General features: G+C 52.3%; 1 protein-coding gene across 1 annotated transcript; it reads right to left on the reverse strand.

Moving 5' to 3' along the window:
- Window positions 1–4928: 4928 nt before the first annotated feature.
- Window positions 4929–8084, reverse strand: APOA4 (apolipoprotein A4). The gene is made up of 3 exons (XM_061145069.1): window positions 7842–8084; window positions 7342–7468; window positions 4929–6048 (listed from the first exon to the last, which is right to left on the reverse strand). The coding sequence occupies exons 1-3, from the start codon at window positions 7888–7890 to the stop codon at window positions 5082–5084; spliced, it is 1143 nt and encodes a 380-aa protein (XP_061001052.1). The 5' UTR covers window positions 7891–8084; the 3' UTR covers window positions 4929–5081.
- Between the last annotated feature and the right edge of the window lie 4842 nt (window positions 8085–12926).

The raw sequence follows: 12926 nt of genomic DNA on the forward strand, positions 1-12926 counted from the left end.
TTTCTCAGATCATCCCACCCTCGCCTTCTCCCACAGAGTCCAAAAGTCTGTTCTGTACATCTGTGTCTCTTTTTCTGTCCTGCATATAGGGTTATCGTTACCATATTTTTAAATTCCATATATATGCGTTAGTATACTGTATTGGTGTTTATCTTTCTGGCTTACTTCACTCTGTATAATGGGCTCCAGTTTCATCCATCTCATTAGAACTGATTCAGATGAATTATTTTTAGTGGCTGAGTAATATTCCATTGTGTATATATACCATAGCTTTCTTATCCATTCACCTGCTGTTGGGCATCTAGGTTGCTTCCATGTCCTGGCTATTATAAACAGTGCTACGATGAACATTGGCAGGCAGAATTTTTAAACATACCATTAATATCATTAGAGAGTTAAAAGAATATATTACATTGATGAAACAAGAGCATACTGTAAAAAATTCACAGAATTAAAAAAAAAAGTAACTCTTGCAAATTAAAAACACAGTTGCATAAACCAAAAACTGAATAAAGAGTGAGGCTGTCTCCCAGAAAGGAGAGCATGCAGAGATGGAAGAAATGAGAGAAAAGATAAGAAAATTAGAAGACCTTGTTCAAGAAGTTCCTATTATTAGAAGAGATAGAAAAAAAAATGGCATAATCACCTTAGAAAACAATTAAGCATGATCAAGATGAACATACACATACTGTACAATTGAACAGGAAAAAATATTTGTTAAATTCATTCATTTATTCAACAAATATTTACTAAGCACCTACTAAGTCATTGTGCTGGGCACTGACTATACAAGAATAATAAACAAGACAGACAAGACCTCTGCCCCTCTCAGAAACTAAGATTCTTCATCTTAAGGCAGCTGTGGAGTATGGCAGATCTCAGACTCAATTTTGTCTACAAGGTTTGATGTTTCATGAAAGTAGTCTCTGGATAGATGATCTGCGGGCAGAACATGTGTATGAAGGAATTATAATCATTCTGTGACTCACAAGAGGAGTAAAAATTAGAACAAAGCTATGTTTAGGAAGAACCAATTTAATTTTGGTAGTCTTAAACAGAGTTGTCCAAAGATAGAATCAATTGTTTTGGGAAATGGTAAGTTGGCTGTCAGTGGAGGTGTTTGGTACTAAGTAGCAGGGACTTTCCTGGTGGTCCAGTGGTTGGGAGTCTGCCTGCCAATGCAGAAGATACAGGTTTGATCCCTGGCCCAGGAAAATCCCATATGCCTCAGAGCAACAAAGTCCATGAGCCACAACTACTGACTCCGTGCTCTAGACCCCAAGAGCCACAACTACTGAGCCCTGTAGAGTCCATGCTCTGTAACAAGAGAAGCCACCACAATGAGAAGTCCAAGCGCTGCAACAAAGAGAAGCCTCCATTCACCACCACTGGAGAAAGCCCACGAGCAGCAACAAAGACTCAGTGCAGCCAAAAATAAATAAAAATGTAAAAAATACTAAGCAGCATTCATTCACTCAACAATTGCATGATGGCCATGTTCCAGGCACTGGGGTATGCACTGTATACATTAGCTATTGCTGCAAAGCAAATCACCCCCAAATCTAGTGTCTTATGATGTCTCACAATTTCTACAAGCCAGAGGCTTGACTGTGTGGTTCTGACTCAGGATCTGTCATGAGGTTGCAGGCAGGACGTTGCCTGAGTCTGTGGTCATCTGAAGGCTCCACCAAGGCTGGAGGATCTGTTCCAAGGTGGGTCACTCACACGCTGGCAAGTTGGTGCTGGCTGTTGAGGAGGGGCAGAAGTTCCTTCCTATGTGGACACTCCATGGGGCTTCCTATGATGTCCCTCATCACAACATCACAACGTGGTGACTGTCTCCCCTCAGAGTCCAAGAGAGAGCAGGATGAAAGCCACTGTGGCCTTTATGCTCTACATTTGGGAGTTAGATACCATGACTTTCACAATAGCCTATTGATCACATTGGTCAGCCCTCTTCAATATGAGAGGGACCACATGAGGTTATGAGTACCAGAGATAAGGATCAATGTCTGAGGCTGGCTACCACACTGTAGATACAATGATGAATGAACAAGTGGGGTACCTCACCTCAAGAAACTGTTAGTGTAGAGTTAGGGTACTTGTTATAGATGATGTCAAAGGAACTAGACGGAGAGACAGGTGGATTCCTTCAATCTTAACATCCTGTGATTTTGTTCTCTAGGTCTTGGTCCTTTCCTCACCGTATCAATAAGCCACCATCTCAGAACCAGCAGCCCATGTTCTCATTCCTCTGACATGGGCAGTTCTGAGGTCTCCCTTACTAGCTGCTTGTCACTACACAGCAAGATAACCAGGGTCCCACCCTTGGGCTCCCAGATACAAAAGTCCCCAGATAACCCCGCGCTTGCTGTTTCTGTCCCCAGAATCTGTCACTGCCTGTGTTCCTCCTCCCAGAGCACAGCCTGTCCTATAATACTGCCTGGAGGACACGGTGTCCCCATGTGGGAGCTGCTTTTGACCAGCCCCGCAAGCCCTCAACAGCAGCTATGCCCTGTGGTTTCAAGAGGAGAGCGCCCCCCCCTTTCCCCTGTTGTGTTCTTTTCTCACCAATCAGAGCCATGCCAACCACCAGACAGTGGCATGTGACCCCTCGGACCTTCTCAGAGTACTTTTGACCTTTGAGCTTTGGGGAGGGATGCAGGGGTGTGGTTAATGTCTCAGCCTGGTCCACGCCAGTCCTGGCTGATGATCCTTTTTGAAGCACTAACCCATGTGCACAGAGGAGTCTATTATCTTTAGGTCACCCAAGGAGCCAGAGGTCACTGGGGGAGCTTCAGTCCTAAAAGTCTGGGGCACTGCTGGGATATACTGATGTGGGCTGCACCAGAATCCAGAAAACATCCTTCTTTCTAGAGAAACTCTGGCAACTATTTATTAATATTTGTTTGTTTCTAGATAGCTAGTGGAAGTTGCTGTAACACAGGAAGCTCAGCTTGCTGCTCTGTGACAACCTAGAGGGGTGGGATGGGCTAGGGGGTGGGAGGGAGGTTCAAGAGAGAGGGGACATATGCATACCTATGACTGATCCACATTGTTGTACGGCAGAAACCAACATTGTAAAGCAATTATCCCCCAAATAAAAATAAAAAAGAAATGAAATTCTGATAAATACCTTACAGTACAGGTGTACCCTGAGAACATTATGCCAAGTGGAAGAAGTCAGACACAAAAGTAAAACTATTGTATGATGTCACTTACATGAACTACCTAGAATAGGCAAAGTCTAAGAGACAGCACAAGCCATCAGCAGAAACTGGAGTGGAGGAGTGATAATGGATAATTGCTTTATGGACACAGGGTTTCTGTTTGGGTCACGAAGAAATTTTGGAGATAGTGGTGATGGTTGTACAACATTGTGAATGTAATTAATGCCTCTAAATTGTACACTTAAAATGGCAAATTTTGTGTTATATATATTATACCACAATAAAAATAAAACTAAAACATCATAAAGTCCCAACACTACATAAATCTATGAAGTGGAAAGCAAAATCCCATTCTCCCGCAAACAGACCTGTTGAATTTACCGTCGAGGCCTATCGATGTCTTTCTTCTGTGACAGCCCCTTGTGCAGTGTGCATCCCCCCTTCTGTCTGGGGCCCTGGACAGAGCTCACTGTTCTCCTTATGCTGGGCTCACCCTGGAGGCACCACAGCCTGTTAGTTAAAAGTCAAACTCTCTAGCTGGATGGCCTGGGTTTCAATCTCAAATTTCCACCACTGCTAGATCACGTGCTTCACCATCCTGAACTGCCCTTTCCTCACCTACTGCATCTTTGAAGTCTCTGTCTGTTGTGAGGATTGTATGAGTCAATGTGGTACAACAATTTTTAAAGACACCTAGCATTAATGCGTGTCAACTTTAGGGCCATCTCTGTAGTTAAAACTTCTAGAAGCTTCTGCCACTGGTTGCTCTTCATTGGCCACCATTTTGGGGGTGGGGCAGGGTATAGCTTCCTCTTTCAATCCTTGATGTCCCTTGGTGTTGTTCCCTTGAAAGGCCTAAACTCCATTCTGGGAAGGTCAAGTTATTTGGGACAAAGGCTTGAACTGGCTCTTCTCTGGGGCTCCCTCCTGGGAGAGCCCACCTCAGATCACAGCTGGCTGTGCTGGTGAGACTGCTTGGGGCCGAATTCTCTTCCCCTGCCTCCTGCCCCATTTACATTTTTTTACATTTAAAATCTCTCAGTCGTGTCAGACTCCTTGAGACCCCATGGACTATACAGTCCATGGAATTCTCCAGACCAAAATACTGGAGTGGGTAGCCTTTCCCTTCTCCAGGGGATCTTCCCAACCCAGTTGTTGGCAACTCCAGCCCCAGACCAACAGGCCCCTTTGCAGGAGGCTCCTGGGCAGAATTCACCAGGGCCCCCAAGCGCCTACTCCTCCCCACCTCTCAGGACTCTGACACATCTCCGGGCCCCATTCCTCGACTCTGCAGATCATGGGTTTAGCAGTCAAAAAAACCTCTGACATAAGCAAGAATCGATTTTATAACAGAAGTGAGGTGGGGTGGGTGGAATAAACCAAAATTCACCCAAAGAAGTCAGATTAAAGGCACAGAAGATCTTAGACCAGGAGGGACAGTCTTCCCCACTGTGCCGTGAACTCCCCAGAGCCCAGGACCTCGTCCTGACCACACTGGTGGTGCCCTTGGGGTGAAGCCCAGTGTCAGATTCTTTACCACCGAGCCACCTGGGAAGTCCAAAGTGTGACATCTTTATCCACCTCCCCTCAGGGCTCTCCCCACACCCCTCCCGGCACACCCTGCCCCCGTAGTCTCATCTCCCAGCACCCCAGTCGCTCTAAGCATCCCCTGCTGACCCATCTAAGCTTTGCTCGCGGTGCTCCCTGCCGCCCTCAGCTCCCACAACACCAAGAAGCCCCACTGTAACCACACTGGGCTAGTTTCTCAGCAGCTTTATTGAGAAGTGAGAGGGAGCATCACTTTCCACTGGACATGTATCCACAGGTCTGTACAAGAACTGCTTTGGGACAGACAGACAGGGGGCAGGGCAGGGCAGGTGTCGGGGGTGGGGCGGGGGCACCAGGGGCAACTCAGCCCCCCAGAGGGGCGGGCGTCTCCTCCTGCGCGGGGAGGGCGGGGGCCTGGCTCTCTTTCTCCTTGAGGGTGTTGAAGAAGCTGCTGACCTTGTCCCTCAGATCCTTCTCCAGGAAACTCAGGTGATCTTCCACGTCCCCCGCCAGGGGGCCCAGCTTCTGCCTGAGCGCATCCAGCTGCTGCACCGTGGCCTTGTTGAAGGTCTCGCCGTAGGGCCCCACCGTGCGGCGGAAGTCCTCCACCTGCTGCTCCAGGTGGCTGCTCAGCTCGGCCAGCGACTTCTGCAGGCCCTCGGCGTTGCCCAGCTGACTGCCATGCACGCTGCTGACAACGGGCACCAGCCTCTGCCGCAGCTCCTCGGCTTTGGCCGAGATCTTGGCCTTCAGCTCCTCGGCATGCTTCTTCATCTGAAAGGCCAGGCCCTCCAGCTGGTGGTTGAGCTTCCCCTGGACGTCCTGAGCATAAGGGGCCAGGCTGCGGCGCAGTTCCTCCAGGTTCTCATCGATCTTGGTCTGGAGCTGGTCCGCGTAGGGCGTCAGGTGCCCCTTGAGCTCCTCCACTCGCTGGTTGACCGTGGCCTGGAGCTCCTCGGCGTAGGGCGCCAGCGAGGCCTGCAGCTGGTCCCTGTTCTGCCGCATCACCGTCTCCATGCGCTGTGCGTAGACCGTCAGCTGGCGCCGTAGCTGCTGCGCCTGGGTGTCGACCTGGGTGCGCAGCTCCTCTGCGTATGGCCCCAGGCGCTGCTGCAGCTCGCGCACGTTGTCCCCGATCTTCTGGCTCACCTCATTGGCGTGGGGCAGCAGCCGGGCCCGCAGCTCCTCCAGCTCCTTCCGAATCTCCTCCTTCAGCTTCTCGGAGTCCTTGGTCAGCCGTTCATGCAGTTCCGTGGCAAAGGGCACCAGCTTCTTCTGCAGGTCGTCCGTGTAGGTGCTCACTTCCCCAAGTTTATCTTGGAAGAGGGTGCTGCGGGGAAAGGACGCAAGGAGGCCACCGTGAGGCTTGGCATTCCCGCCTGCGTGCTAAGTCGCTTCAGTTAGCGCAAAGTGTCCGACTCTTTGCGACCCCTGGACTGTAAGCCCGCCAGGCTCCTCTACTGGGGCCTTAGCTCTTTCCATACGGCTCACCTTTCACACACCTGCCTAAGACAGGTGAGCGTGCAGGACAATGAGTTCACCCATCTTTTCCTATGGTGGATGGCGATTTAAGCAAGTGGATGTAATTGGTCAATGTAATACATTGACCTTGTACCTCTGGATCTCCCCTGGAGCTTGAGTCACAGTATCTATTAATACCTATCATGTGAGCTGGAGCAGTGGGCTTGCCTCTCCTTATCTGTAAAGCAGAAGGAGTGGACTTTGAGGTCCTTCTCAGCCCAGGTGTGCTGTGGCTGTGTGCACACCACATGTTGCAGAGATCACATGTGATGTTCTGGGCCTCTTCTAGCATCTTCTAGTCACACCAGGCACTGGTCTCCCTGCCGTGTGACACCCCCAGAGGCTTCCCAAATATCCTCACCCCTGCCCTTCCCATGATTTCACAGAGGCCTGTCCTGGAATGTATTAGAAGCCAGCTCATGTGACATTTCTTTCCCTCCCTTTCTTCTGGGAGCCTCAATGCTAAGATGTGGCCATTTGTCACACTCTGGAAAGTTAAAGTGGGAGATTCCCTGGTGGCCCAGTGTTTAGGACTCAGCAGTTTCACTGCTGACGGCCAGGGTTTGATCCCTGGTCAGGGAACTAAGATCCCACAAGCCATTGCTGCTACTGCTACTGCTAAGTCACTTCAGTCGTGTCCGACTCTGTGCGACCCCACAGATGTCAGCCCACCAGGCTGTCCCTGGGATTCTCCAGTCAAGAACACTGGAGTGGGTTGCCATTTCCTTCTCCAATGCGTGAAAGTGAAGTCATTCAGTCGTGTCCGACTCTTAGCGACCCCATGGACCACAGGCTACCAGGCTCCTCTGTCCATGGATTTTCCAGGCAAGAGTACTGAAGTGGGGGGTGCCATTGCCTTCTCCGCCCACAAGCCACAGGGCATGACAAAAAGAAAAGTTAAAGCAGGGATTATTCAGTCCAGCCTTCCTTATTTGCACACATGAATCCCAGGATCCAAGTCTGGAGACCTCTGGTCACCCAGTGAGTTGATGGCAGGACAGTGGGTATCCTAAGCTCAGGTCCCCTGCCTCCGAGTCCAGCCCTTGCCCACACATTGCATGGCCTTAAAGAAGCCCTTCCCTGCCAACTCTGCCTCCCTTACTTGAGCTGCTGGGTGAGCTCAGACTTCTGGATATGTTCCACCGCCTTCTTGGCATTGTTGCCCAGCTGGCTGAAGTAGTCCCAAATCACAGTGGCCACCTGGTCGGCATTGACCTCCGCCTGGGCTCCTGGGTGGGAAACAGAGCAAATTCATGAGCGCCGTCTCCTTCCTTGCCCCTCTGCCCCAGCCCTGAGCCGCAGACTGGATGTTGGGGGGGGAGGGGGAGCCCAGCCATTGATTTTTCTCTCTGCGCTTGGCTAGTTAGAAGCCACAGGGGTATGTAAAGCTGGGGAAGCAAGCATGCCACGGAGCCCAGCACTGTGAATGGACAGCACTCCTCAGAGCTGAGTGGCAGCTGGGTGACCCCCTGCATCCAGCTGTGGGCTGACAGACACTCGGAACTGTCCTCTTGCCCTGGCCCCAGACTCACCGCCCTTCCCTGCCTGACGCAGCAGATGGGTCCTGCCTAAGAGTGCCATCTGAAGGCAGCTCCTACTCACCGGTGACAGCCACCAGGGCCAGGCTCAGGACCACAGCCTTCAGGAACATCCCGGGCTCCTCGCTGGGCTGGGAGAGTCTCTTACTGCACCAGATCCTTCCTGGATTCAGAGGGGCCAGAGCAGAGGTTCTCAGGCAGCTCACTGTGCTGCTGTTGGAACTGATTGAAGCTCAGAACCAGTCAGACATTTAAATCCTCACGGGGCTGCCCTCCCCACCTTCCTCCCCAGTGTGACTCCACGCTGGAAGGTGACACGTTCCCAGGAGGCCTCTTGGACTTTTGTGACCCTTGGACAACGTGGAAGCTGATGGCAGACTGGGGCTCGGGCAGCATTCAGAAGCAGCTGTTCCGAAGGTGTGCCCCACCCATCATTGAAGGGGCCAGGAGCCAAGGGAGGAATGAGGCTGAGGGAACACCTGAGCGCGGGACTGATAAACTACCCAGAAGCCCTGCAGCAGCTCTGGGTCTGTGCTCGGCTTGGTGGGGGGGGGGGGGGGGGCAAAGTTCACAGTTCCTCTGTCTGCCCCAGTGAAGGGCCCCCACTCCCACATCCCCCAACCCTGACTCCATCTCAGAGCACCAGACTCTGGACTGGGACACCCAGGGCCACAGATGGGCTAGTGAGCTGAGATCCAGGGCTCTGGTCAAGGTGAGCCCGGGAGGAGGTGACCCCTGCAAGCCTTTGGGAAGGTGGGTGGAGTGGGGGAGGGGGGTGTCCTGTGTTGAAGGTGTTGATTGTGACTGTGCTTCACGTCCGCCACTGCCAACTGTGTCATCTTGGTCCAGTGAGTCAACTTGGCCCAGCTCTGGCCTCATTTTCTCCTTTAAAAATGGGATTGTTGGGTGTAGTAAATGAGACATTACCGGTGAAATGAGTAGTATTGTGCCTGGCAGAGTAAGCACTGAAAAATAGCCATTACTGTTGTTAATAAGAACATTAACTATTTTCTGGATTTGGACCAAGCAAGGAGTACAGTAGCATGCTTGCTGCTCCAGTGAGAGTGGCAGAGTGATACCCCACTCTCTGGGGCACAATGCAGGGTGAAGGGCAGACTGACCCGAGATCTGATTCCTGCCCACCACCTCCCTGGGTGGCAGTAGTCAGCTTGTGATGAATCACAAGACCCGAGGCTCTCAGGGCGCCTCTCATCAGGAGATGGGGAAGGGGGGCGGGTGGTGGCATCCTGATCTTCTACTTGGACTTCCAACATCCTCTGCAAGTGAGGTCACACACAGAAAGACATCCAGCAAGAAGGTGGCTCATCCTGACCAGTTTGCACCCCTCTGCTGGACCACACACATCACCTTGGGTGACAAGGAGATGAAATCCATCGTATTACACTGTTAGCTGCCCTCCATGAGCGCCATGCCCCGCACATGGATGGGCTTCTATAATCTGCCACTGGAAGAGTCCACAGCTGGGCTGATCCTGACTTCCCGTGTCTCCACTGTTTCATAGACCAGGAGCAACTTGATGTCTCATGGGGTTGAAGATAGCTTGTACCCCTTCTGTAGAGTCCCCACTACCTGGCAGTGTCCCACCCCACCGATGGTCACCTCCAGCGTCAGGGAGCTCCTCCTTCCAGGAGCAGCCTGGGCCATCTTGCAGTACTTTATTAAGGCTTCTGATGCTGGAGTTGGACTCCTTGGCTTTGCATGTGGGCTCCGTACATACTGACTGGGTGACCTCAGCCAAGTCTCTTAACCTCTTTGAGCCCCATGTGCCTCAGTAGGGCATAAAACAGTGCATGCCTTCTGGGCTTCAGGGAGTCAGGGAGATAATCTGAGTGATGTTGGGAACTATGCCTGGCCCACAGTCAGCGCTCATCAAGCACAAGCCCGTGTTTTGCCCCTGAAGACTTCACCGCACTGCAACACTCCCAAATGAGGCAGAGTCCTGCCTGGGCTGGGAGCAAAAGTAGTCGCTCACCTCTGGCCTCATCCCTTTCCCCCTTAATGGACCAGAGGTGAGCAGGTCAACGAATCACCAAGGACTCTCAGTTGAGTTTGCCCTCACTGAATGGGAGTGTGTATTTTTGTTTTTTGGCCATAATGTGTGGCATGCGGGATCTTAATTCCCCAACCAGAGATCGAACGTGCGCCTCCTGCAGTGGAAGTGTGCCGTCTTCCACACAGGCAGCTGGGGAGGTACCAGAGAGCATGCTGTGTATCAGTCTGTGAACAGATTAGTTCTGGGCGGTGGGAGAGAATGAGAGACCCCTGTGCACCGTCTCAGATTGTTTCAGCTGCTGATGGAAAGGACATGAGTGAGGGCAGCTCCAGCAGACCCTGGCCCTATGAGTCAGGGCACGGCCACATGGGGACGGCCACAAAGGGCTGTGTGACGTTGGGTGAATCATATCCCTTTCTGAGCCTCAATCTCCTTATCTGTACAACAGACAGACCTAATGGTCAGTGAGGTGACGAGGCTGAGAGTCTAGCATCACCTATGGCCACCCTGCTGCCCCATCAACAGAGATCAAACTAGTGGGCAGCCTGAGCCCAGAATCAGGAGGGAACGGCTCAGGCCCAGCCAAGGACGGGCAAATCACATGGACACAGGCCCCCATGTTTGCTCCACACTGGCTGTCCACCCAGGGCAGAGCTCAAAGTGGGTGGCTCCTGGGTGGGAAGATCTGGGTGAGACACTAAGAGGAACTTCCAACACAGAAGGCCATGGTGAACCAGGGCCTCTGGCTGGCAGGGCTGAGTCAGCGCTGCCCAGTCCAGCCTTGTGGCAGGGGCGTGGGTCACAGAGGCTCATAAGCTAAGCCTCACTCACACACAAGTGGAAGCAGAGAGATTTAGTCTAACCCTCGAAGACCATTTTTGGCCCCAGCTGGTCAGACCTTCTCCTCCCTGTCTTCCTGCCCCTCCTCCCTGCCCGCTACCAGTTATAGGGGCCATGGCTGGAGCAACATCCTCATCCCAGGGGAGCTATGCTGGGGGGAGGGAGAGAAGAAGGGAAGGAGAGGCAGCTTAGGCTGGACCACTGATCAGACCCTTCTTCAGATAGCCCTCCTGGGACCCAGCTGGAGCTGCTGGGAGGGGCACAGGCACACAGAGGCACCAAGCCCTTGGAATAAGATAAGGTCCCGGGCCCCAGGGCATGTCAACCCAGCTGCAGAGGCCCACACTCTCTGGTTCTCTACCCAGCTTGACACCACGCTGCTGGGTCTCTCTGCCCACATCTTCTGACCTCCCTGGGCTCACTGGCCCATTGCAGCCCAGGAGAGAGAGGGCGGCCTCCTCCAGACGCTCCACACACATGGCAGGAGAGTTGGAGGAACCAGGGCCCAGGGCTCCAGCCGGTCCACCCCAGCATGTCCCAGCCCAGCCTGGAAGCTGGACTCCCACTGTGACCCTCACTTCTGGGGAGAAGGAACAGATCAGAACGAAGAGGGAAGTGGGCACGGCTGCCCTCTCTTCCCCAAAGTCCAAATCCTTGAGGACCTCCCAATCACCTTCCTCTCCTCCCCACCCCATCACCAGAGTCTGTGCTCAGGAAGAGGCTGAAACTGATGCACTCTGAGTGACAGATAAACCTCCAAGGGCCTCATCTCTCCATGCGGTTTGGTCCCAGTGTGCATATTAGAAGACTTGGCTTCTGGTTCCCAACTCTGCCATGGGTGGAATACGGGCACCTGGGTATGTCTCCAGCCCTGCCTTCGGCTTCTGCCTATAAAATGGGCTTAATAATGTCTGTGCTGTGTACTGTTGCTGAGTCATGTCTGACTCTTTGCAACCCCAAGAACTTCAGCTTGTAAGACTCCTTTGTCCATGGGGATGTTCCTGGCAAGAATCCTAGAATGGGTTGCCATGCCCTCTTCCAGGGGATCTCCTCAACCCAGGCATCAATTCCAGGTCTCCCACATTGCAGGCAGATTATTTACCATCTGAGCCACCAGGGAAGCCTGTGAATACTAGAGCAGATAGCCTATCTCTTCTCAAGGGGATCTTTCCAACCCAGGAATCGAACTGGGGTCTCCTGCATTGCAGGCAGATTCTTTACCAGCTGAACTACCAGGGGAGCCCTAATAATGTCTACTTTGCAGGAATTATTTGCATTTTAGCAGATAACCAGGTCTAAGTGAAAGGAATGAATCTCTAAGGAGAAATTTCAAGTTTTCGCCACAGATAAAGAATTCTGAAGGTAGAGCTAGGTCACTTTCTCGGGCCTCTGACTTCCCACAGTGGGTTTAGTTGCTTCTTCCTGGTAAGATGGCCACCTGCCCAAAGCCCTAATTCTACACTGGAGGCTCCTCCTGCCTTCAGACTATGCTGTCTAAGGAAGCACAGGTGTTTGGGAGAAAGGAGGAGAGATTTATTGAGCCCCCTTCATGGACCAGCTGCTTTTACATAACTCTTATATTTCACAACAATTCTGGAGTATCAGTGTTCTAGCCCCATTTTACAGAGAATAATATTGAGGCACTGAGCTGTTAGATCTCTGGCCCTGGGTCATATCTGTAGGAGTGAAAGGCACCATTTAAACCTAGAATTTCCTGGCTCTGAGACCTCACTGGAAGACAGAGCTCCCTAATGCTGCCATCCAGGCTGCAGCTCCTGATGTGAGCCCAAGGGACACTTCACCTCAGGAAGAGGCCGGGCATCTCCCAGACAGCTGAATGTCCCTTCGAGCTCATCAGGCCCCTCTCTCCACTGCACCAGTCTCACCACAGCCTTGACTGCCTCCCCAGCCAGGGGACTACGAAGACTGGTATTTCTAAGCTGCGGAAGTTGAGGTCTGAGGTCGAGAGGTACTCAGCGCTGGCCTCAGTCCCAGCTGCACAGTCTGCCCCTTGGGGACGTTATCAGTGAGTCCAGAGGGCAAGATGAGGAGAGGGGGGTGGTAAAACAGAAGGCCTGGGGCTCAGAAGCCTTTGACCTTCTCCCACCACCCCCTGTTCTGTGCCCCACCTCCTGCACAAGCCCCTGCCCACAGGTCTTCTGTGACTTCACTTTGGACTCCCCAGCCCAGCCAGCTGAGTTGTGTCCAAGTCTGAAGAAGCCAATTCCCCTCTCACTTCACCCCCACTTCGCAGGCTGTTGTCAGGGCTTAAAGTGGGGAAGGACCTGGAAGCCC

The sequence above is a fragment of the Dama dama genome, chromosome 1 (genome assembly GCF_033118175.1).
Source record: "Dama dama isolate Ldn47 chromosome 1, ASM3311817v1, whole genome shotgun sequence".
In the NCBI taxonomy this organism is placed as follows: Eukaryota; Metazoa; Chordata; class Mammalia; order Artiodactyla; family Cervidae; genus Dama; species Dama dama.

What these genes read in the sequence shown, in the direction of transcription:
- APOA4 (XM_061145069.1), bottom strand. Translation starts at nt 7,890, where the DNA reads ATGTTCCTGAAGGCTGTGGTCCTGAGCCTGGCCCTGGTGGCTGTCACC. An exon ending in GGCCCTGGTGGCTGTCACCG is followed by an intron (nt 7,469 to 7,841) that starts GTGAGTAGGAGC and finishes TTTCCCACCCAG; the next exon opens with GAGCCCAGGCGGAGGTCAAT. An exon ending in GAGCTCACCCAGCAGCTCAA is followed by an intron (nt 6,049 to 7,341) that starts GTAAGGGAGGCA and finishes CTTTCCCCGCAG; the next exon opens with CACCCTCTTCCAAGATAAAC.